The sequence below is a fragment of the Haliotis cracherodii genome, unplaced genomic scaffold (genome assembly GCF_022045235.1).
Source record: "Haliotis cracherodii isolate W230 unplaced genomic scaffold, xgHalCrac1.p SCAF_7, whole genome shotgun sequence".
Classification (NCBI taxonomy): domain Eukaryota; kingdom Metazoa; phylum Mollusca; class Gastropoda; order Lepetellida; family Haliotidae; genus Haliotis; species Haliotis cracherodii.
In genome coordinates this window covers 21,319,032-21,346,165 of record NW_027266330.1, presented here as the reverse complement: position 1 = coordinate 21,346,165, position 27,134 = coordinate 21,319,032, and the positions used below count along the sequence as shown (strand labels likewise).

Here is a 27,134-nt window from a genome sequence, read left to right as displayed (position 1 = left end):
CGTATTTCAGCTGCATCACCACTGTGTAATCTTCATGTTGGTGGAAAAGTCCGATTTGATTTGTAATATTTGTCTAGTAAGGTATATTTGGAGAAAAGTGGATTTGTATGTTACACTATGGTGCTGATAGGGATCTTAACATTAACTCGGAGATAGAAATACAAACTCATTGAACAACTGGCAAAACTATGATTTGCGATTGGTATTTTTTCTTTAGACCCGTGGGGATTCCTCGATAGAATAGGCCTACAGTAACCTATGCCTGTCGTAAGAGGCAACTAAATGGATCTAGTGGTCAGGCTTGGTGATTTACGAATCATCGTTGCCTGGTGACTGGGGACATTGCATTATCTTACATTCAGTTGTACACATTTTTGAAATCATTGTGTTCACTTTCAAACAATTTAATTGTATCCTTTTCTCAGATGCAAATTGTGACAAGCGTGTTAACGTTGTTTGTCTAACATGAAAAGTGTATTCAATTAAATTGATTTTCAATAGAATATAAAGATCTTCATTATTGAATGCTACTAATTATTGTAGTTTCACATTGCGATGCACTTCATTTGTCAATGACTACTTCAGATACATGGTGACCAAAACACTTGATGGGATGGTCTCGGAAACACCCTTCACAACGTCTCATGTACAATAGGGTCGATGCTCAATTTCCGTGTGATAACGTCAATAAGTGTATGGCTATTGCAGGGCCTGGTTTAATGACTGTCAGACACATACATGTTTGCTCATGAAAGCAATGTCATCAGGCTACCCGTACCTCTGAGTTCATTCAGTGAGAAAATATCATCCTGCGAGTTGGAAAATGTTAACTTGATAGAGAGCAACAAAACTGAGATATATATATCCATTATTGGGCGCTCAAGACATGAAATCAGTTGCAACATATTCTCCTTTGATAGCAATAGAAAAGTAATAATTCTTTTTTTTTCATCACATTTATTTTTTTTCTGTGGTGGATAGTTATTTTTCAAAGTTTCTGTCCTTCACTGAAGAGCGTGAAAAAAGACAGTCGTCTTTGTCGTCACTGCTTTATTTGTTGACATCTCTTTTTCGTAGCACTAAATGGATATAAACATTACTAGTTTAGTTCTAACATCTACACTCTATGCCGTTGATGTGTACATAAATGTCAATCAGGCTTGAATTGAAGAACCACAATGACGTAAGTCAACATTGTTCCAGTGAGCTGAAGTGAAAAAGAAACATCATGTCATATTCAAACTCTCGGGTGTAACGATCGGTCCAACTGAACGATAGATGAATAGCACGTGGTCGGAAGGCAGTAGATGCACAAGTTGAAATATCAAAAGTTGAGATCGATATCACTCTTCACAATCGCCATATCTTTTTCATTTGTTTTATCCATATACATATTGTAACAGAGACATTTGAATCACTGCGAAGGACATAATACATTGTTATACTCATGTAACTCCTATAACCCGTGTACCCCACATTTAAGACTTACATCAACCACCACAGTTCTTACCATTAGGATGGTCGAGCTGTCGACTGTGAAGAGATTGTACAGGGTATACCCAATATTTGTGGTTGTTATTCTTGTAATGAAAACGGTAATCTGAAAAAGGAAAAAATACAGAAATAACACCATTTATTGTGTTACGACGGAGAAGCGTCAGGAAACAAACAAACACTTACTTTTTCTGCAAATTGAGTGAGTGGAGGATGCTACGGGCATCATTGGCATAATGCTGTCCAGACAGTTCATTCTTCAAGTTTAGGTGTAAGTTGAACTGTGACGGTGCCTTATTTGGTGAATACAGAGGATTTTAAAGAGTTCGTATGGAAACGTCGGTGCCACCGACAAAGTTCAAAGACCGGAGTTGCTGTCCAGCTGTGGATACAGAAGCTGGTTACATAACAGGTGGTGTGATCACATATCTGTTAATCTATTATGTATACCTTTGTAGATTTGTAAAAATACCCTCTGTGTATAATGATCAGAATAGTTATGTATTAGAACTGACAAAATACTATCAAGGCTGCTTATTTGTATATATTCGCCTGTGTAGACATACTCACCCTATTTTAGTCTAACAGTTAACTGCTTACTTAAATCGTTAATGCTTTAACTTGTTGCTTCGTGTAAATAATAATCCTGGTTTATCTCTGTCAATGCACCTTAATGCAATTGGTCGGTTAAACAATTTATTTGTCAAAACCACATATGTGTATTCACTCCCGTTTTTAATGATTATCTTGTGACAAGTACGAGTCGGCTCCTCTGTGTGTGAGGCATTACTCTTGCGACCCGTGAAGGTCCGGGGTAGATTAGGTCTTCAGCAATCTATGCATGCTGTAAACGGGATCGGGTGGTGAGGCTCGCTGACTTGGTTGATGCATGTCATCGTATCCCAATTGCGTGGATCGATGCTCATAGTGCCAAACACTGGATTGTCCGGTTCACACTCGATTATTTACAGACCGCCGTCATATAGCTGGAATATTCCTAAGTGCGGCGTTAAATAACAAACAAACAAACATTACTCTTGCGTAGGAGGTGTAATTGTTAATCAAACACTTTGGAAAGAGGAACAATTGGGGAATCGTCTGGGATTTTACGGTGCTTTTGTTGAGACCAAGTTACCATTATTTAAAAAACACTGTAAATTCCCATTGTGAATGTTACTTGGGTATTTCTTGGAGAGTGTGTATTACCCCTCGTGGAAGACGCAAATCAACTATGGCGATGAATACGAGGGTCCACGTTCAAACAATGACGAGTTGGTTCCTCTCTGGTTGAAGCATTATTTGTAATAGTTAATTAAGCACCGTGACATCCACCAGTAGAATTCTTCTGGAATCCAAGAAAACCGAAGCCATCACCTTGCCAGCTGATGGAACATACTTTGAAACTGTTGGATCCTTCCACTTCTTAGATTGTTTCTTTAGTTTCTGGAGGATTGTGGCGAATCTTAGGCGCATCCATGGTTTCGCATCACTCAGCAAACTCATTTGGGCCTGCTTCAAAACGACGAATATTCTCACGAGAGTAGACTAACTTGGAGCGCTTCTGAGTTAGAAGCCTTGGAAGCCAAAGAGTTGATAATTGTCATGCCCAGTTAATTCCTCAGCTCAACTCACCCATGAAAGCTTTTCAGCCACCCCTCGAATTCCTTCGAGTACTAAGAAAGGTCCAACATTAAACGATTAAACGAATTTCAAATTCTTGTTTGTCCTAATGTCTTCTGAAGGTCCTGTGTCATAAAATATAAAAGTGTCATGACTTACGATTTGCAGATCTTTGTGTGGCAATCTTGACAAATCAACCTTGAGGAGGCACGTCAGACTGGAATGGGCCTACATAGAGAAACATGATCATTTTTTACTCTACTTTGTGATTTGATTAATGTAGTACATCCTTAATCAATAACCTATATCATTATCACATACATACTGATCCTGTTGTGAAATATGGAAGATTTAAAAGTGTGCTATGTAGGCGAACAGCATCAATGCATGTTGTAGAGCGAGTAAGTAATACAGCAATTCCACTGTGAGTGGAACCCTTTTCGATAAAATCCACTATGTTACTGACAGAAAATGGGTCATCGAGGATTTTGAACCCAAGCCCAAGGGACATGACTTTGCACATTCAGATGATGGGTATTAAGTCGAGTTAGGCTAAGATTGAAGTCCTGTTATCAGGATGCTATTGGGTTTAACATAAGTACAATCTGCCTCAATGTAGGTTTTCCTGGTTGTTATATAGCCTGAGACCTATCCAGTCTAACAAACCTCATTTTGTCCTTTTTGATAAATCCAATGAAATCATTTTTATCTCTTTTTTGACACTAATGTGGTTGACAAGATTCAAACAAACATGGCAAATATGAATTCCTCGCTTTCGAAATGCATTCCAAATACCAAGTTGTCCGACTCCCCATTGTTTTTGGTGCCTTAGGTTTGGTACCTCCAAATATGTTGACTGACATTGAGAGAGTACCTGGGTTTGCTGCCAGGAATACAGCCCTTCCGACAATCTGTGTAATGCAGAAGGCTGCAGTGTTGGGGAGTCTCGATATTCTCCGAATCGCTCTCGGGGGGTTTGACAAGGCAGCGCTTCCTGGGAGAAGTCCCATATGTTGTCTGGGCTGCGGGTATAGTCGGCAAGGGCCCTGAGCTGATCATGAACCTAACCAGCCTGACTGTCATGATCACCCAAATATATTAATATCAATATTAATTTGCCAAGTAATAGTTGAGAGATAGTAAAGTTTACCTTGAAGTTCAAAGCCACTGAAGTCAAAGTCAAAACGACAACAATCGTCATAACGACCACCAGGGATTCAATCAACATTATGTTCTCTTCTATCATCAAGTCATTGTGTATCAAGCCATATAGCATAAGGCAGATGACAGGAACGGATGCAATGTAGCAGGAGCCGATCACATGTTTGAAAACCTCATCAGCCGTTTCAACAAGAGAACAAATGTCTTCAAACTGTCTACGAATTCTGTCAATTTCTCTTGTTGATGGCGCATCTTTACCCGCTTTGTCAAACACGTGTTTTATTTGAAAATTTGTCCTAGAATATTCCTTGGAGAGGCAGTACGTGAAAATGACGAAAAATGTTAAGATGGCGGTCATCTGAAGTATGTAAAGCCAAAGCCAAACATTGTATACTATTTTGAAGATGAGATGGTAGTCCTCTTGAATGGAGCCCAAAGGTGAGAGATGTATTGCTTTGGGATTAATATTATTAAACGTTGTCATATATATAAATGCCTGGATGATACAACTGTGACATAAAAGCAGACCCAACAGTATTTTAACTATTCGCCTGATTTTAGCATTGTCAGTGGCTGAGCCATAACTCTTTCGAAATGAGTCAAATTCCTTAAATAACTTGGGCAGGTGTCTGTTGATGCTGAAACAAGTCGCAAAGGTGAAGTAAGCACAAGTGACTTGAAACCCGCAGTAAGACAGCCGAGTCGTCCATTTGCCCACAGTATCAGTGCCACGTGTGAAGAGAAAAAACCGAGTGTTTCCGAGGCAAAGACAGACATAGAAGCAAACGCTGTACCCGATGCTTAAAGCATTGAAAGCCTTTCGTCTTTTCATTGGCATATGCATCCCTGCAAAGTTAAGAAGTGTCATCAGTGGTTTGAAACACCATTCCAGGTCTGTATTGGCGATATCTTCAACAGCCACAGGATTATTCACTGATACAGACATCTTTGTCTTGAACAAATGCAAAGGTTATGAGGCATTCAGTGTATTTCCAACCACAGTCAAATGAGTATGGGTGCATCTAAAGCAAATGCCAGGTTGCTATTAGACATAATGAATGCGTGTACAAACTGGAGAGTTACGTGTCAAATCATCAGCCTCTAATGGGAAAAAGTACTTAGTAGCTAAAACATTAATTATTGCACACAATACTTATGCCGACTCGTCAAACTTTCCATTCTGATGATGGCGGTGCTTGCTGCTGTGTATGTACACACCCGTTAAGTATTGAGGATCAATTACACATGTGACCGAGGCACCGACTGCTTAATGTCACAATGGAACCATTAGCTGTACACACTGCAATAAATCGTGTTTTTTGCTTGTGTCCATACTTGTGTTGCTAGATATTTATATAAACAGCATTCAGAATTATCAACAATATTGATTAGTTAATAGGTTTAGAGGTGATAATGGCTTAGAAGCTTCATATTTCGAGGGGTTGATTGCGTGAATTAGGGAAAAGAAATCGGTTTTGAGAACAATAATTATTCTGATCGTAAGTCATGGCCCGTAACACCACATGCACAATCCGAGTGTCGAGAGGGTTATTTGGTATATATTCAACAAAATAGAAGAATGAACACTGGTTTTAAATGCTGAAATAACAATATGTTGTGTAAAAGTTGATATGATTTAGAAAACTGGATGTTTTATCGTGGTTGGAAAGCCTTTGGAATGGATGAGTTGTTTAAAAGTATGTTAATGAAGATCTTAGTAAGAATGCTGACCCTTCTTGATCGGACAATATATATGGTCCATTACCCTGTATGACGCGGCAGCATGTGTAACAATCCGAACTGAAATGTACTTCTATGAACAGAACACAGCAACTCATACTGCAGGGATCGTTGTCAACTCAGGTACTACACAAATGTAGGCGCGACAATGGTAACGGTGCTGTATTCAGGATTGTAGGGTATCATGGTAAACAGTACACTTGCAAGCGGCATATTGCACACGCGACTACGTTTCCGAGACAACGAAACTGAAAATGGTTTTGCGCTTTGGGAATGGACAATTTATCTATTCCCACGTTAAGGTTAATTTTTGTGTATATGTGCTTATGATGAAGTCTGACTTGTACAATGGACTGTGCTTTTAGAAGATATTTCTCATGGTTCTTGACTGGCTTTTGTCACTTTTATTTCAAGGATATAATGCATGGCAATCTATCCACGATAACCTAGGTGAAGTCGGGAGTCTATCAGTCACTATCGTCAAAGATACGAATGTGAATACTATCGCAACGTTCCTCAAACAATGAAGTCAGTGCATTGTAACTTGGATGCTTGACGTCCTACCACTGTATCATGTCATCAATGGATTGTCACGGCACGTTAGAAATTGAGGGAAATACGTGAACACACGCTGTCGATTTGCGAAAGAAATAGCACACGAAACATTTTATCTCTGTGTGGTTGATATATTTAAAAAGGCTAAATGCCATTAATGATACGTATTAACGAAAGTATTAACACAGTAAGGGATTTTCCCAATTGTGAAAGTGTGTATTTGGTTCCGTAGTTGGTGCAATAAAATGCAAACTTACCCACCTTCTCTTCTATTTGGACTGTTAAATAAATATTTGGAGAAAGTAGCCACTTCTCACACTGTACCCATGCGAAAAAAAATAACCCGAGTGGTGCATGGTACCGCGCTAACTACTCGCTGCCCTCCCCATGGACACATTCTCAGAGATGTTTTAAACATTTATAATTTTTTAATTTGAAGTTTACACGATATACGGCTTTTCCATAGGACGAGAGGTCGGTCACATGACCGCGAACTTGACGATCATAAGCGTATGAACGACACAATTTGACGTTCATGCGTTTTTCACGAGACCGTGTTCTTGAAATTACGTAAACACTGACGGACTACTTCCACATTCCTGTGGAAACCCCTGGGAATTCCCTGGGAATTCCCCAGCACGAAAACATGCATAAGCGTTCTATCTGATTCTTATTCTTTATTCTTGGTCTCAGCGTTTCAGTATCCATTGTTCACGAATATCCTCGCTACGGCCCATTCTAATGAACAAACGAATAAATGCACATCTAAACTATCGTAGTATCGACTCGATCCGTGCCTAGGCTGACACTGACCGTCGTCTCCAGCAATCTTTGAATTTACCTAAGGGTCTGTTTGACGCGTCTTTATTTACCTTTCAATAGTCTACCAGTTGATCAATGATGACTAACACATGTAACCGCTACAGGTCCATTAACAACTTCGGAAATCTCTCCCGTCACGTTTATCGTGTCGGCCATTTTGACGTCTTGTACTGGATGTAAATGTATTACGACGCGCTGTCATTGTGACTGACTTACTGAGGTAGTTCTTAACAGACCTTTCTCATCTAATGAGGATATGATTTGAACACACGTGCTGTGTAAGATGTTTCTGAAGAGCAAGTTGTGCATCCATACGCCCATGTCACCTTTCTTTTTTAGGAACTATTTTACTCCGCGATATAGCTGGTTGTTGTATGGCCGTCAGGGTAAACATGAAGTCACACGTACTAAATAAAATTGTGTTAAGATCTTGGCCTACATCCTTTGAGGTAAGAAATTTTGATAAAAAAATTATCAAGCTCCGACGTTCATACAATTTAGCCCTCACTCTATGAAGGTTCATACTCCAATGAACTCACACAAAGTGAGAACCGTGAAGATTCTGGGGTAGAATAGGTCTTCAGCAACTAATGCTTGCCGTCAAAGGCGACTATGCTTGTCGTAAAAGGCGACTAACGGGATCGGGTGGTCAGGCTCGCTGACTTGGTTGATGCATGTCATCGATCCCAATTGCGTGGATCGATGCTCATGATGTCAATCACTGGATTGTCGGGTCCAGACTCGGTTATTTACAGACCGCCGTCATATAGCTGGAATATTGCTGAGTGCGGCGTTAAACAACAAACAAACAAACAAAACACACAAAGTGAAGGTTAATACTTAAATAAATATACATTCGCGCATCATTCCACATTCCCGCGTGGCCCAGTCGTCAATGGCGCCGCAATGCGCTGTACGGAGTTTCATCCCTAAGACATGCAAGAAACCAATGGTAGTGGGTTCGAATGCCAGTTTCTCCCTGTTGCCATGTTAATCAGCTTGCCCACGGCAGCTTGTAGCTTGTACAACAGCTTGGTTAGCATGCAGCTTCCATGACAATCTATTTGTACAATATACACCTAAGTACTTACAGAATGATACAACATCTAATGAATGCCCTTCAAAAAACCCATTTCTCTCCTCTAGCTGGTGTACCACCATGTTTCAAAACGATAACTTTTGTCTTATTCTTGTTGACAGATCAATTCCATTCTTTGTAACAACATTCCAACTGATCAGTTTGCTTTTGTAGTCCAGGTATTGTACTAGAAAACATTACTAGATCATCAGCAAACAAAAGAAGAAATAACTTCATAGTTTCTGGGTGAAGTTCGATGCCATCAGGACAGTTCTGCCGAATTTGTTGAGTTATTTCGTTGATAAAGGGGGGCGGTCGGGTAGCCTAGTGGTTAAAGCGTTCGCTCGTCACGCCGAAGACCCTGGTTCGATTCCCGACATGGGTACAATGTGTGAAGCCCATTTCTGGTGTCCCCCGCCGTGATATTGCTGGAATATTGCTAAAAGCGGCGTAAAACCATACTCACTCACTCACGTTGATAAAGGAGGAGAACAAAAACGGACCTAAAATGCACCCTTGCTTAACACCAATATTGCTTTCAAAGGTGTGAGACGCAATACCGTTATGTCGCACACAAGTCTTTACATTCTAATATATACAGCACATTAACTTTCCAATTTTAGTGCTAAGTCCATTTGCTTTGAAACGTGACGATAATTTATTTCTGCTGACGGAATCAAAGTATTTTTGTTGGCAACTTCAACATATAATCAATTATCGAGTATCCTTGCCCAACACCAGATTGTGAGACTCACTAATCTTTTCAAAAGCATCAGCCCAGAATCCTAACTTTTTGTTAATGATATATATGAACACTTTGCTAAAATATGCCTCGATAGTTATTTGTATCATTCACTGAAACTTGTTTATGGAGAGGGACTATAATACCAAGTGCCCAGTCTTCAGAAAAGAACGATGTTTCCAGCATAATATTAAAACTCAACTCCAGATATAGTACCAGTATATCTGTAGAATGTTTAAAAAACTAAACAATTTTGTCATATCCAGCTGATTTACCATTTTTCAGATGAGAAATGCTTTCTGTTATATCCGTAGTCGGATTCTCCAGTATGTCTCGTGATAATTCGATATCAGTATATATTATCATCTTTAAATCAAGAAAAAAGTCATCATCACTGTCACCACGGTCTGTAAATAACTTTGTAATGTGATCAGACCAGTTTTCGGTATTAATATTATTTTGACTGTGTAGAGGTGACACTAGCTTCTTAAGAGTTGACCAAAAAACCTTTGAATTATGAATGTTTCCTGTTTCATTTCATAATATTCAACTATCTTTTTTCTACATGTTCGTTGTACTGATTCCGGATGCGGTGATAATTTTCCAAATCTTTTTTCCTTCGAAATATATTTAAACATCTACATCTTTCTTTTATGAATAACTCACAGCAACAATCATACAACTGACGATGCGGGTTGTTGATGCAAACTTTTCATTTTATATCTGATGCAGCCATTCGTGATGCTTAAGTGATATATCTACACTAGCATCGATGCTAATGAATGCTGTATCTATTGTCTTTTTAAGTAAATAAGGTACTTCATCTGATGACAAACCATATCTAAAGTTATCAGCTCTATCGTGGACCTATGCAAAACCTGAAGGATTCATGAATGCTTTGATCACTTTTAATCTGTTCAGTTGTGTGAAATGTACGTAAATCCATTGTGAGTGGAAGATGTGATGACTCGGCGCGTGAGCATATGTCAAATTTGCTGCATATATTAAACAATTCAGATGACTATATTATATAATCAACCACGCTAGCACCTTGATTTCCTATAAACATGAAATCCCCTACCCCCGCGTCTGATTCAGATCCGTTATTCATAATATGGATGTCAAGAATACTGCACATATCTAAAAAGTATTTCCAAAACGATCTTATAGCTGAATCTACCGAAAATCGTTTCATGTTAAAACTATCCCACATAGAATCCCACATGTAGTTATCATTACCTTCCAAGTATTCAAGGATATCGTCTTCAACGAAATCAGGTAGTGTGCCAGTTCTAGAGTTAAAATCACCTCCGATGACAACATACACATCATCACATTTAGAAAGCATATCCAACAGATCATCTTGTTATAATGATATACCGTTTTCACATTTATGTACATATAACAGATGACGTTATAAATACACTGGATCGCTTGAAGTGATATTTACTTAAGGCCAAATACCATTTTTATTGACTCGGTTACTTCTAACCGTATATGGGGCAAGGGTGGCCCAGCCGTCTAAGGCGCCACGATTCGTTTTGCAGAGTTGCGTACATTGGGCACGCAAGAAACCTATGATTGTTCGCCCCGATTATGTTTCTAGGTTTGTCAGCACCATACCCCTGCTCGTGGGTTTCACTGAAGTGGTAAACGTCTGAGGCTTGCATCTCTTCAGGCTTTCCTCCCACATTAAGCTGACACGCCGCGATATAACTGTAATGCTGTTAAAAGCGGCATTAAACCCAACTCACTCACTCACTCACTGTAACCGTATATATACATGACATGATGCATACCTTCAACATGTTTTATTTCTTTATAATTGATCCACGAAAACATTTTTCAAAAGTCAAACTGTTTGCTCCTCTCGGTTCACTGTTAACTGACTTATTCACTATGAGAACGTGCACAGTTGAATAAGTATTTACCATCAATAAATATTCATACAACATGTGTAGTATCTATTAATAGGTCTTAACTCATCACCACGCATATGATTAATTATTCGAATCTTCGGGATAGTTCCCAAGTTCCCATCATCTATCATGGCTTCACAACTAAGACATGTTAGTCAGGCTTGAACTGTAGAATCACCACAACGTACGTCAGCATAGTTCCAGTAAGCTGAAGATAGAAACATATACTGCTATAGAAGTGAATGAGTTGGTTTTAATGCTGCTTTGAACAGTATTCCAGTTTTATCAATCCGTGTTAGATTACTGTGGGAGGCAATCCCAGAGTGAAAGAAGTCTCAGACGTTTACCAATTTTGTGAAACCCACGTGCACGGGTATGGTTTTGACAAACCTAGAATCACAATTGGGGCAAACAGGGATTCGAACCAACAATCATAGGTTTCTTGCGTGAGTAAGGGACGCAACTCTCGCCTTGAACGACAGGGCAATCCGTGCACCACATCAATACCTGAACATAAAATCACCAACACTATTGTAGCGTGCATCTCGTAGCGATAGGCATTCATTTTGCATCCATTAGGCTTAGGGTGGTGTTATTGACAATGATTTCAACATACCATTATTTAATAAAAAATTGTATTGGCAATGCAATTCAATATTTGTGAGTATAAAACGTCAACGCCAGAAAATTACAATTTTCTATGTATAGTCATTGAAACTGCTGGTGTGGTGAGTATTTGTGGTAGTTACGGCTTTTCAATCATGATGGTTCTAATGGAACTCTTAGGTTCATCATTGTTGTATTTTCCGTAATTATACAGCCATATAAAAAACAAATACACTATGATGGCTTCGTCAGTGCCAGATCTGTGTGTGAGAATTACGGATGAAAAAGACAGATAGGCTAATCGCCGTCCCTGTGTTGTTTTATTTCATGTCATGAGATAAAATCGAACACACTTCGGAAACAATGACCAGATGAAATATTGGACCAAATAAGATCCGTTGCATCCTGATCTGCTGATCTCGAACCTATGGTGCTAGATTTCTTCCACGCAAAAGGGCCCCAGCTCTGTATGGCAAATTGAGGCCCCGTATCCCTGTATCCCACACCATTTACGATGTTCCATGTATTCGTAAAACAAATAGACACGATCTGAAACGTTATTGATTTGATAGTGTTAGATAATTGCGAAGGAAAAATAATAGGATGTCGTTTGTGAAAGGATTAGTTTAAGCTGAATGCTAAATGCTGAGTGAAAGGTATCAAGGTACATTTCACCAGCATTTGAGAGGATTCCATAAGTTCACAGATCTACCCATTTTGTGATATGATATTCGGAATTATTTCTAATGAGCTATGCTACAGCCATAAACAGTAAGATAATGTAAGTAGTTCCACTGAAAAATGACGAAGCTTACACAGCTGATCACAGTTATCCAAATTAAGTAAATATTTCATGAAACAATATATGATATGCCTGAAAGATGTTATCATCCCTTTCCAAGATGCTTTCACAATCGCTATTTGGGACTTCTAAGGTAACCATTGGTAAGCTGTATTAAATACACCTCAGCTATAAACAACCACCACCGTATTAACAAGTGGTTATTGAAAACAGAAAACGTTTATGGATAACAATTTTTGTATTGTTTGAAACGAAGTTTCAGGCCTACTTCTTGCCCCTTCGTCAGGCGACTACTGAGTAAGGGCATTGAGTTAATTGATATCTGTTTACACAAGCTAGGATTACTGTACAGAGATATCAAAATAACGAAGAAGTCAATAATGCTTCCTTTTGTGTCACACAAAACTGACATCTATTTTCATCTTCTGTAATGAAATGCGATGCTGACAGGGCGACCCATTGTCTCCTTACCTATTCCTGCCGGTTCCGGACATTTTGAGATTAATGAGTCGAACTGCTAATGCAATAAAAGGTATCAAACTGAATCATGTGGAACTTGGACACGATGATGGTGATACATAAATATTTTTTGTACATGGGACAGTCACTCTCAATTAAAGAAAACGTTCACAAATTTATTTTGCATTGGTCAAAGGGATAACATAAAACATTAACTCGAAAATATGATGATTGAGGACTGAGAATGATAGAAGTAAGGGCCATTATAAATTCTCCAAAATTGTCAGTTATCAAAACAAATCTTCATTACAAAACTGTTATAACCTTACATACTTCCACGAAACAACATATAATTCCACTTGGTGACGACATAAAAAATACATTGGACACGTATATATGGTGAACATTTTACAGAACATACAACATGAATTTTACAAACCTTGCAGAAGTACTATAAGAACCTCATTGGTGTAATATTAAAATATTATAAGGAATTGTTTTTATAATCGAATAAACACTTTGAAAGATATCTACAATGATGATGGAATAATGCATTTCAATCAACTTAATACCAGATTAAATTCACAATTAGTGATTATTACCAATTTCTATCAAAGATACCAAGTTTTACCAGATATGTTTGTAATAAAATCATAACAACAGTATCTGGGAAGATATTTTATCAGTTATAGAAAATGAACAAAATATGTCAAATTACTGGCTTTCAAGTTCAAATGTAGCCATCGCATCATCTATACAAACGCATGATTAATGCTCATTCTGTGACATTAATTCTGAAACCTTACTCTTTGTATATTGGGATTGCAAACATGTTTTGGGCCAAAGCAGAATATTTTCTGAATGCAAAGTAATTAACATTCATAAATCGCTCTATTCTGCATGTACATGTCTGAGGTTCTTTCATATTGGCATGTATTAGTGTATATGCATGTTTCAAGTATTAAGACAAATAAAATGTAATTTGAAAACTTGATAAAGGTTTTCGCAGTATATTTCAGACAGACGGTTTGATGGAAAATGAGACTAGTTATTTCTTCTTTCTGTTTTGAATACATGTATGATCAGTTTCCGCCACTATGCTGTAACTACACATCTTAACATTCCATGAATAAAGATCCCATTCAGCAAGGCACATAGAACCTGCTGCTTTTACCACCTGTTGAATGACTTGTGTCCTGCCCTTCTTCCCAGGTACCTATTTGATGTACATGTATGTAACCTAGAGTTTGGACCTGGCATTAATGTCATTGAGTAGGTTAAACCTGTTTTCTTTGTTCACATTGGTCATGTGTTAATATCAAATAAAGTTTTAACAGTCGGTCCCTGATAGAGGATGCATCAGTTGTGGCCCATTCATCTGATGCTATCCCGAAAAGTATGATTTAATTGGAATTCAAGATTTGTCATCTCATGGTGACCATACGGTAAACGTCTCAGACCTGTATTAGTTCGGTCTTTCCACATACATTAAGCTTTACACGCCATTATACTAGTAGAGGTTATGTGACTAATATGATAAATATCACAGAATTAGTCACTTACGTTAATTTACTCTCATTAAAATTTCAAACAAGGTGCAGCACTCCATTCACTTTTTTATGTCAAGCAGTTCTAGGAAAAATAATTGTATCGCTAAGAATTATGTAATGTAAGATTTCACCAGTTTCGAAAATGTGAAAATGATGAAGATGGTTCATGCGGGTTAAGACTGTAAAACAACCACTAAAATGTTTGCAAAGACGCAAAATGTGAGCATTTAATGAATCATACGCCACAAACAGCATTTTTGTTGGAAAATAAAATAACTTGGTTATCTAGGGTCTACTTAATATATCTGATTGTCATCATGTAACGTTTTGCCTGACGGTCTACCTTGTACCAAAGAATAAAACACTTACCATTAGGATTGTCGAACAGTCGATTGTGAAGAGATTGTATACTGTATACCCTATTTTTGTGGTTGTCAGTCTTGTGATGAAAATGTTGACCTGAAATGAAATCAAATTGCAAAAATGATGATATCATCAATGAGTCATTTCTAAAGGAATCGTTACCTGGAAAATGTGAGATAGCAGTGTGCTTCCACCAACAGTGATATTGTTAGAGGGGTATGTACTAAGGACTGAAGGTGCGTTTCCTGTGCCGCATCGTGCTGTGCAGAGATGTGTCCTTCATACTGCAAAGGGATCCGCATTTTGTCGGTTCGAATCCAAGTCACATTTTGATTATGACTGTAAGTGTGGAAGAAATATACGCTTACTTCTTTGTTCTCGACAGAGCATATTAGGCAGAGACTGCACCTTTTGGAAATACTACATAAACTGAAAAAGAATTATGATGGGGTTTAAACTGTTTATGGCAGGGTACTAATGTTAAGCTTAGGGAGAAATAAATGGTTCATTGCATCTTGCACAATGCACAGTAAATACTTACAATGTTTAAACTTGTATCTGAAAGCTCAGCAAAGTCGGCCATTAAAAGATGCATCAGTGAGGAATGTGCCTGTAACAATAAACATGATATTGTTGGTAATTAGGGCAATGAGAATTGATTACAGCTGCATTCAAAAGCCATTCAACCTAAATCACAATGACTCTTTGTTGAACTGTTAGTGTCAGGTTCACCAACTATTCAAGTAATCTGGACAGCGACTGATCATGAGTATTGATTACCGCTGGATTTAAAAGCGAATCCATCGAAATCACAATGACCTTTTGTTAAACTGTTTGGACCATGATCACCAATTATTCAAGGTCCCACGCCTTGGGGTATGATAATTTACTTACAATCACACAATGTTGGAGACATACACTGACCCGTAAACCGTACTGTGGATTTAAGATTTACAGTGGTATGGATGACATTGACGTGATCTGTAAAGTTTGTATCCTGGAATAGATACAGTATTCTCCCGATTATGAAATTGCTTGAATATTACTAAAAGCGGCGTAAAATCATACCCACTCACTCGCTCGCTTATCTCACCAAAACTGACACTCCATGTGCAAAGCACCCGCTCACCTGCATCCTATCAATATAAGATGTTATAATACGTACCTTGATGTTCAGGGCCACTGACGCCAAAAGTGTTGATCCGACAACGATAACACCGAATAGTATACAAGTTAGCAACATTGCATATTCTTTCTTCATCAATTCATCCTTTATCAAACCATACAGCATAAGACAGATGATGGGAACCGAAGCAATATAGCCTGATCCAATCATATGCATGAACACTTTGTTAACCGTGGAAACTAGAGAACACGTGTCTTCAAACTGGTGGCGTATTCTTTCAATATATGACTTCTGTGCATCTCCCTCTTTGTTACCAAACAAACTGGTTAACTCAGCGTTTAGCTGTTTGAACTCCTTGAACAGGCAATTGGTAAGAAAACAGAAAAATGCCAGGGTAAATACTGCCTGTACCACAATAAGGCAAAACACAATAAAAAATATAGCTTTGACGACAGGGAAATACTCCCGTGGAAGCAGTTTCATCGGCTTTAGATACACGACAGCTGGGTCGACATTGTGAAGTAACATAAAGTACAAAATTGGCACACAAATTATAACTGCAAACGCAGCAAGGAAAAGAAACAGTCTGATATTGCGCCTGAGAGCTAGGTTGTCCATCGTTGAGGCATGCGTGTCTCTGTATGAATCATACTGTCGAAAAAACTTGTGCAGGTGTTTGTTTACACCGACACATGTTGCGCTGCCAAAATACATACCACTGGACTGAAATCCTGCGTAGGATAATACTGCCATCCAGGATTCCACAGTATACACCTCATCTGTGTAGCGAATGAAGTACCGACACAAGGTTGACCCTAACACGATGTGAATGAAGACAGAATAAATGATACTCATTGCACTGGACATTCTTCCTCTCTCAATTGGCATGTGCAAACCAGCAATGTTTAAAATTGTTAAAAACGGCTTCAACACATCATATATATGTACGGTATTTCCGCATTTCTCTACGTCAGTATCAAGTGAGGATACCTTTGAAACAAACATTCCCGCTGAATGAGAAATTCAAGAGTGAGATGCCAGTGTGTTCAACTGCACTCTCAAACCATAGATCTCTAGTATTTGTGTCTTGCACGAATAAGGTCCAGCTTTATATGTCCAGTATATGTCAAGCAATTATTATGTATTCCAACGAACAACCCTTTATTTTGAAGACACTTAGAGTAAAAGGTTTTGAGAGCTCGGTATCATTGTTCGTTAAACGCTTTAATATTGGTCAATAAAAGGCATCTCATATAATAGAACGTTTCCAGGAAGTCAAGAGCCATGTCAACTCAATTTGTCAGCTGCCGTTTGGCGCCAGATGAGGACAATGAAATCGCAAAAGAACTTAAAATCAGGAATAGTCTATTAAATGTCAAAAGGGTAAATGTTGATACCCTGTACCCAACGGTATCTGCAACAACAGCAACAACTGGCGACAAAGAAAACTACAAGAAGCCATCAGGTGACATCAGCCAGCCATGAACCTTGACCATGGAACCTATCTGCCTTGTGCTTGGGACCTATTGCTTTGATCTTTGTCTGTGCCAATTATCTAGCTGGCTCCCATTTGTCCTTTGGTATTTCTATTCTTTCACCTGTCAGTGCTAGTTACCCCCGGCCTCACGTTTGCCCATTGTCCATTGCCAATTACCAATCAGTGAAAATTTAGTCCTAGCTTCCAGTTGTTCATAACTATCAGCGCTAATTACTGTAAAGTGTTGGCTTCCATTGTCTTTTGCTTATCACCTATCATCGCCAACTATCTGTTGGCTTCCCTTGTTAAGTTCTCACCTTTTGTTATCTTGTTGCTTTTGTTGTTCTTACATGTACATGTATGCTCTCTGCCTCGTAGCATTCGATCACTTGATGGCATATACTCCGAAATGTTGTGTTCCTCATAATAAAGAAGTTGACACCCATAAAGTCTCTTCCTTATGTGTATCACTTCTAAACGCCTTTCCAAAAACATAACATTTGTCTAGTAAGGTAAATTTGGTGACAAGTGGATTTGTATGTCACACTATGGTACTGATGGGGATCTTAAAGTTTAATCGGAGATAGAAACACCAAACTCATTGCAAAATTGGCAAAACTATGACTTGCGTCTGGTATTTTTTCTTTTGACCTGTGGGGATTCCTGGATAGAATAGGCATACAGTAACCTATGCTTGTCGTAAGAGGCAACTAAGTGGATCTAGTGGTCAGGCTTGGTGATTTACGAATCATCGTTGCCTGGTGGCTGGGGACATTGCATTATCTTACATTCAGTTGTACACATTTGTGAAATCATTGTGTTCACTTTCATACAATTTAATTGTATCCTTTTCTGAGATACAAATTGTGACAAGCGTGTTATTTGTCTCACATGAAAAGTGTATTCAATTAAATTGATTTTCAATAAAATATAAAGATCTTCATTATTGAATGCTACTTGTTATTGTAGTTTCACATTGCGATGCACTACAATTTTCAATGATTACTTCAGACACATGGTGACCTATACCCTTGATGGGATGGTCTCGGAAACACCCTTCACAACGTCTCATGTACAATAGGGTCGATGCTCAATTTCCGTGTGATAACGTCAATAAGTGTATGGCTATTGCAGGGCCTGGTTTAATGACTGTCAGACACACACATGTATGCTCGTGAAAGCAATGTCATCAGGCTACCCGTACCTCTGAGTTTATTCAGTGAGAAAATATCATCCTGCGAGTTGGAAAATGTTAACTTGATAGAGAGCAACAAAACTGAGATATATATATCCATTATTGGGCGCTCAAGACATGAAATCAGTTGCAACATATTCTCGTTTGATACCAATAAAAACAGTAATAATGCGTTGTTTTTCATCACATTTATTGTTTGTCTGTGGTGGATAGTTATTTTACAATGTTTCTGTCCTTCACTGAAGAGCGTGAAAAAAGACAGTGTTCTTTGTCGTCACTGTTTCATTTGTTGACATCTCCTTTTCGTAGCACTAAATTGATATAAACATTAATAGATTAATTCTAACATCTACACTCTATGCCGTTGATGTGTAAAGAGATGTCAATCAGGCTTGAATTGAAGAACCACAATGACGTGTCAACATTGTTCCAATGAGCTGAAGTCAAACAGAAACATCAAATCATATTCAAACTTGCGGGTGTAATGATCAGTCCAACTGAACTATAGATGAATAGCACGTGGTCGGAAGGCAGTAGATGTACAAGTTGAAATATCAAAAGTTAAGAGCGCTATCACCCTAAACAATCGACATTTCTTTTCCATTTGTTTTATCCATATACATATTGTTACAGAGACATGTGTATCACTGTGAAGGACATAATACATTTTAATACTCATCAAACTCCTATAACCCGTGTACCTCACATTTAAGACTTACATCAACCACCACAGTACTTACCATTAGGATGGTCGAGCTGTCGACTGTGAAGAGATTATACAGGGTATACCCTATATTTGTGGTTGTCATTCTTGTAATGAAAATGGTAATCTGAAATAGGAAAAATACAGAAATAACAGCATTTGTTGTGTTACTACGGAGAGGCGTCAGACAACAAACAAACACTTACTTTATATGCAAATTGAGTGAGTGGAGGATGCTACCGTCAGAGGATTGTTCTTTTTCGTCACTGCTTCATTTGTTGAGGCGCACCCTTTTCGCGAACACCTTGTAGCATCACTGATTTTCAGTTAACCATTCACATAATTAAGACTGCAATGTTGCCATTTAGACCCAATGCAATATGTGTTTCAGCAGTTTTCAAAACTGATTGTTCTCAGTCGTTGACGTTTTATGTTTACCTGCTGGACATACATGTACGGCTGTTTAGTAATGACCGTGACCTTATTGCCCTCAGGGGCAGCTAATCTTAGTTCATACTCTAGTTGAGAGTGGTTTCCCTTTGTATTCGCCCGTCGAGACCTTGTTCAAGGTTACAGTTTTCATAAAGCGCAGAGTTCCGCTGTTATATTTTCTAGATCGCACTTGTGTCAATGCTTTAGTCTTTATTTTCGCAATTTATAAAATTATATCAATCTTCATATGTAAAAAAATATAGGTTTCGCATCAATTTTTACATCTAAAATCGTGTAGGACGAGCGGTTTTAACAATTGAATTTTAACTATACAGTTTAGTATTTATTGACTTAACAAGGAAATACATGTGCTCAAATATTTGTATGGTATATTTAATATTTTTCTCAGAAAAGTAATTGTATTTTGTTTCATTTTAAGTAGAATACCTAGGTTATCTATACTACTGAAAGACAAATATTTGATAACAAGTGATTAACTGTCTGTTGAACAATTGCATTCTTTATAAACAGGTGATTAACGGCATATAGATGTATTCCATTAAATATAACAATTTATTGAAATTTTGACAGCAAAAGTTAAGCACAGATTTTCGTATCGAAAAATCAAATAAAGAATTGGTTCCCATGCTCGTTCGGGTTTGAAATGTCGTCAAAAAGTAGAATAGTTTGAACATCGTCCAAAATTCACTTTCCAATAGATGTTTGCAGAAATAATCTTTGAAATTTGCATTCAATAAACCGATTTTAAAATTATAATTGATTATGGTCTTTTTAATATTTAAGTGTCCATCTTCCCATTTTATGTCAAAAAAATATAAAGATACTTGAGACCGTTCAGACAATAAAATCGTTTTAAAGTATAGAGTCAACGTACAAATACTAGTAAATGATCCTCAGCAATGCTGTCAGACAAGCCAAACATCATCGAACTACGTTCTGGAATAGATTTGACACATTTACAATGTATTTCGCTCCTCAGCCAGATTTAAATGAAATCAGACAATTCAGTTTATTAGCTCTACTTAATTTAAAGGGATAGAAAAGGACAACATTATATGTATGTTCCCGTTAACTTGTGGCGTGTTCAATGTGACAACATAACCTGACATAACTTCTTAAATTATCTCTCTTTGCGAACGACAATTAGTGTCACTTTTAAATTTTGATAAGAATTATGGGTCTAGATAGACCCACTATACATCACGTAACATCAGACTTGAACACGCATTTTAAATGCTGAACGACTGCTGTTCAATCAAAGGTCTCATCTAGTCACTGTCATTTAGAATAACGTCCCTTACTTTCGTCCTTGACTTTGAACGCAACGTGTTCACATAATGTTCTGCGCGCTCGCGAGAGGACCTTTTGAAGGGAAAATAGTGAAGTATCGTTTTGCACATTATTTCAATTCTTAAAGCTGTAGTGTGGTAACACTACACTTATTGATTATAACATTTATTGGGTTTGAGAAAAAAGCCTTTGCATGGCACACGAATGCTATTTGTGTTCGGGTAGTCATCTCTTATCATAAGAACAAATGTCTACATAAAGGACATATATAGGATTGTACGGAATGTCACTCAGATAGTTGCGTGTGACAATGTGACCTGACAATGTGATCACGAATTCCGTGTTACTCCATATTGTTATTGCTAGCGGCGGGGAAATCCCAGTGACGTCACTGGGAAACGACCCGCTTTTTCAATCTCTAACACAAATGAGTACTCTGTCAGAGTTACGATAAGTATCGTAGCTGTGTACGATCTGCGACAGGTTTACGATAGTTTCGAAAATCTATCTTATCTTAAATTTAAGATATCTTATCTTTGAACGTAAGTTGTGAGGATTTATCTTAGCTAAGATCGTTTCGAAAATCTAGGCCCTGCTCTGACAACACAAACACAACGATGAGCAGACTTTCAAGCTCAGGCATACGTGAGGTGAGCGGAGCTCCAGCTCAATCTCAGGACGTTTCCTACGAGAGGCACATCCTGATCGAGGTCGTCCCAAAACCGTCACTAACAGTGTAATGGTAACCCATATTTCGTAATGAACAACAATGGACAGACAAATAGACAATGACGTTGATCTGGACATGGGACTTATGAGGGTGATGAAGCGACACAGCACAGGGGATGAACAATTAAGGCAATAAATGTCATACTTTAAATAACAGTTATTAAGGGGAAGTGATATGGTAGCCCAGGTTGGCTGACAGTCAGTATACAATGAAATGTTGGTGAGGATTAACAACGGTGAGAAGGGTCTTATATATAATGGCAATTAGGTTATGGAGACATGCACATGTCATGGCTACAGGGTAATTAGTCTTTGTAATCAAATGTTCTTCAGACAATGGTTGTTCGAAATCAGTCGCTATGACACTATGAACAACCAATTAGGATACTTGTTTATAGTCAGGTTGTTTAATATTCTACCATTAACATTGTACGAGTTGTAGAAGATTAGTGTTTGCTGATGAGGTCCACGACGACACTGGAGTGCCTGAGTCCAACTGGTGTAGAAGGCTGATGGTACAAAATGTCCTCCACAACAGAGATGACGTCATCATCATTTGCATAATGCTTTCCAGACAGTTCATTCTTCAAGTTTAGATGTAAGTTGAAATGTGACGGTGCCTTATTTGGTGAATACAGAGGATGTTACAGAGTTCGTACAGAAGCGTCGGTGCCCCCGACGAAGTTCAAAGACCGGAGTCGCCGTCCAGCTATGGATACAGAAGCTGGTTACATAACAGGTGGTTTGATCCCATATCTGTTAATCTATTTGGACTGGCGTCGTGCATATGTATACTTGTGTAGATATGTAATACCTTCTGTGTATGTTGGTCAGAATAGCTTCGTCATTGCTTCGTCAAATAATAATCCTTAAACCACCAGTTGGTTTATCTGTGTCAGTGCACCTTAATGCTATTGGCTGGTTCAACTATTTATTAGTCGAAATCACGTGTGTGTATTCACTCCGTTTTTAATAGTTCTCTTTTGACAAGTAAGAGACGGCTCCTCTGTGGGTGAGGCGTTTCTCTTGTGAAGGCGGCGTAATTGTTAATCAAACACGGAGACAAGAGGAACAAGTGGGGACTCGTCTGGGATTTTACGGTGCCTTTGCTAAGACCAAGTAACAGTTATTTAGAAATCACTGTACATTCCCATTGTGAATGTTACTCTGGTATTTCTTGAGAGTGTTTATTTCCCATCGAGGAAGACGAAAACAAACTAACTATTGCGATGATTACGAGGGCCAACGTTTGAACAATTACTCAGTTGTTCTCAACCCACTCATGAAAGCTTCTCAGCCACCCCTCGTGTTCCTTCACTTACTTAGAAAGGTCCAACATTACACGATTTGTTTATAAATTACTGTCTGATGCTGAAGGGTAATAAATATCTCACTTTCAAATTCTTGTTTGTCCTAATGATTTCTCAAAGCCCTGAATCATACAGTTTTTAGGGATTCATTCAAGATTCAAAATGGGAAGGTGTCGGTAAGAGGTGCGACACAATTTAAAATAAAAAGGTTTAATGACTTACGATTTGCAGATCTTTTTCTGTCAATCTTGACAAATCAACCTTGAGGAGACACGTCAGACCGGAATGAGCCTACACAAAGAAACATATTAATTCTTGACTCTACTTTGTGATTTGATTAATTTAGTGCATCCTTAATCAATAACCTATATTATTACTAGATACAAAATGATCCTGTTGTGAAATATAGAATATCTGAAAGTATGCTATTGTGTTTAACATAAGTACAATCTGCCTCAATGTAGGCTTTCCTGGTACTTATATAACTGAGGTGTTGTTCAAATACTACTACTACTACTACTAATAATAAAAATAATATTAATAATTATATTATTTAATTTTCTGTCCCTTTTAACACTAATGTGGTTGACAAGATTCAGGAAAAACATGGCAAATATGCAAACTCGCGTTCGAAATGTGACGCTTGCATCCCGAGTAGCAAGTTGTCCGACTCCTCATTATTCTCGGTTTGCTACCTCCCAATCTGTTGACTGACATTGGGAGAGTACCCGGGTTTACTTCCAGGTATACATCCCTTCTGACAATCTTGGGGAGTCTTCACATTCTCCAAAAAGTTCTGGGTGGGTTTGACTAGGCAGCGCTTCCTGGGAGAAGCCCCATTCGCTGCTAAGGCTGCGTGTGGACTGAGAAAGGGCCCTGAGTTGATGAGGCACCTAACCAGCCTTACTGCCAGGATCACCCAAACCCTCTTTGCTTCATTTTTTATTTTAATCTGTAAATAATAATGACGACGATGATGATAACGGAAGCCAAGTAATAGTTGAGAAATAGTGAAGTTTACCTTGAAGTTCAAAACCACTGAAGTCAAAGTCAAAACGACAACAGTCGTCAAAATGACAGCCATAGAGTCTATTAACATTATGTTCTCTTCTTTCATCAGGTCAGTGTGTATCAAGCCAAAGAGCATAAGGCAGATGACAGGAACGGATGCAATGTAGCAGGAGCCAATCACGTGTTTGAAAACCTCATCAGTCGTTTCCACAAGCGAACAAATGTTTTCAAACTGTCTACGAATTCTGTCAATTTCTCTTGTTGATGGTGCAACTTCACCTGCCTTGTCAAACATGTGTTTTATTTGAGAATTTGTCCTAGAATATTCCTTGGAGAGGCAGTACGTGAAAATGACGAAAAATGTTAAAATGGCGGTCATCTGAAGTGTGCAAAGCCAAAGCCAAATATCGTATACTATTTTGAAGATGAGATGGTAGTCCTCTTGAATGTAGCCCAAAGGTGAGAGATGTATTGCTTTGGGATTTACATTGTGAAACGTTGTCATATATATAAATACGTGGATGATACAACTCTGACATAAAAGCAGACACAACAGGATTTTAATTATTCGCCTGATTTTAGCATTGTCAGTGGCTGAGCCATAACTCTTTCCATATGAGTCAAATTCCCTAAACAACTTTGGCAGGTGTCTGTTGATGCTGAAACAAGTCGCAGTGGTGAAGTAAGCACAACTGACTTGAAACCCGCAGAATGACAGCCGAGTCGTCCATTTGCCCACAGTATTCGTGCCACCTGTGAAGAGAAAAAACCGAGTGTTTCCGAGGCAAAGACAGACATAGAAGCAAACGCTGTACACAATGCTTAAAGCGTTGAAAGCCTTTCGTCTTTTCATTGGCATATGCATCCCTGCAAAGTCAATAAGTATCATCAGTGGTTTGAAACACCATTCCAGGTCTGTGTTGGCGATATCTTCAACGGCCACAGGATTATTCACTGATACAGCCATCTTTGTCTTGAACAAATGCAACGATTATGAGGCCTTTAGTGTATTTCAAACCTCAGTCGAATGGGTATGGAGGCATCTAAAGCACATGCCAGAAGACGTTCAAGACATAATGAATGCGTGTGAAACTGGAGACTTCTGTGCCAGATATCCAGCTATTGGGAAAAAGTACTCGGCTAAAATATCATTTATTGCACACAATACTCGTGTTGACTTTCCATACTGATTGCTTGCTTCATGCGTACAGTTACCTAAATATGACGGAGACGCGTAGTGTTGACCGAGGCGCTGACTGCTTAAGGCCATAGCGGAATAATTAGCTGTCGCACGTGTAATTGCGATTAAGGATATGTGTACTCAGGCCTTTCCAGTACAATGTCTCTTATAGAAGAAGAATAATTCAAGGTCTTAATGAGAGTTCCTTCAACATCATTAACTCGTGTTTTACCAATTGCTTTGTCCATAATTGTGTAGCTAGATGTTTATATAAATGACATTCAGAATAATCAATACTATTGATTAGTTAGCAGCTTAGGTGACAATGGCGTAGAACTTTCTTATATCAAGGGATTGCAATTGATTGTGTTATTTAGGGAATAACCCATGAGCTTCGAGTACATGCAAACATATCTGTGTAGAGATAACAATAATTATTTTGTTCTTTTGTTTGTTCGTAACACCACATGCACTATTCCGAGTGGCAAGAAGGTTATTTTGTATATATTCAACAAAATAGGAGAATAGACACTGGTACATGTACATTGCTGAAATGACAATACACTGTGTAATAGTTGATAGGATTTAGAAAACTGGATGTTTTGTTGTGGTCGGAAAGCCTTGGAATGGGTGACTTGTTTAAATGTTTGTTATACAGTGACATTTTCCTAAACTTTATGCCGCCAAAAGTGGAAGCGGGATAGCAGTACCCTCTGTTTGATCTCAATGGGTCAAAATAAGAACATTGACACTACTGTGGAAAGCTGAGAGACGGATTCCAGAACTCCTCGTAAGGATTCCAATTCTAAGTAAACATTCTGACCATTCTAGATCGGACAATATATGGTCCATTAACCTATGTGCAGCGGTAGCATGTGTAACAATCCGAACTGAAATTTAATTCTGACCAGAAAACATCAATTCATTCTGCAGGGATCGTTGTCAGTTCAGGTACTACAGAAATGTAGGCGAGCGCGACAATGGTAACGGTGCTGTATTTAGGATTGTAGGGTATAATGGTAAACAGAACACTTGAAAGCGCCATATTGCACAAGCGACTACGTTTCCGAGACAACCAGAATGAAACCGGTTTTGTGCATTGGGAATAGACTGCTCTATATATTGCCACTCAGGGGTATATTTGTGCATATGTGCTTATGCTATTGTCGGAATCGTACAACGGATTCTGCTTTTAGCAGATATTTCTCATGATTATGGAAGGGCTTTTGTCACTTTTATTTCAAGGATATAATGCATGTCAAACTATCGCCGATAACGGAGGTGAAGACTGGAATCATGTCTTACATTCAAATCATCAAAAATACGAATGCGAGTACTATCGCAACGTTCCTCAAACAATGAAGTCACTGCATTGTAACTTGGCTGATTGACGTCCTGCCACTGTATCATGTCATCAATGGAATGTCGCGGCACGTTAAAAATTGAGGGAAATACGTGAATACGCGCGGTCGATTTGCGAAAGATATAGCACACAGAAAACAATCGAAATTTATGATATTTGCTTGCAGATAAACATTCTATCCCTTTTTGGTTAATATATTTAAAAAAGTTAAATATTGTTAATTATACGTATTAACGAAAGTGTTGACGCAGAAAGGGATTTTCCCAATTGACAAAATGTTAACTTGGCTTGATGGTTGATATGTGCGGCAAGCGCAATAAAATGCACACTTAGCCCCCTTCTTTTCTAATTGGACAGATAAATGAACAAATTGGAGCAAACACCCA

The 27,134-nt window shown here is 38.4% G+C and overlaps 3 protein-coding genes across 3 annotated transcripts; all 3 read right to left on the bottom strand.

Moving 5' to 3' along the window:
• Positions 1–1,456: 1,456 nt before the first annotated feature.
• LOC139447946 (uncharacterized) lies at positions 1,457–5,221 on the bottom strand. The gene is made up of 3 exons (XM_071229449.1): positions 4,265–5,221; positions 3,274–3,342; positions 1,457–1,600 (listed from the first exon to the last, which is right to left on the bottom strand). The coding sequence occupies exons 1-3, from the start codon at positions 5,219–5,221 to the stop codon at positions 1,457–1,459; spliced, it is 1,170 nt and encodes a 389-aa protein (XP_071085550.1).
• Positions 5,222–11,282: 6,061 nt separating this feature from the next.
• Positions 11,283–17,042, bottom strand: LOC139447757 (uncharacterized). Its single transcript, XM_071229243.1, has 4 exons — positions 16,077–17,042; positions 15,453–15,521; positions 14,918–15,007; positions 11,283–11,339 (listed from the first exon to the last, which is right to left on the bottom strand). The coding sequence occupies exons 1-4, from the start codon at positions 17,040–17,042 to the stop codon at positions 11,283–11,285; spliced, it is 1,182 nt and encodes a 393-aa protein (XP_071085344.1).
• Positions 17,043–19,395: 2,353 nt separating this feature from the next.
• LOC139447938 (uncharacterized) lies at positions 19,396–25,172 on the bottom strand. The gene is made up of 3 exons (XM_071229437.1): positions 24,216–25,172; positions 23,417–23,485; positions 19,396–19,539 (listed from the first exon to the last, which is right to left on the bottom strand). The coding sequence occupies exons 1-3, from the start codon at positions 25,170–25,172 to the stop codon at positions 19,396–19,398; spliced, it is 1,170 nt and encodes a 389-aa protein (XP_071085538.1).
• Positions 25,173–27,134: the final 1,962 nt, after the last annotated feature.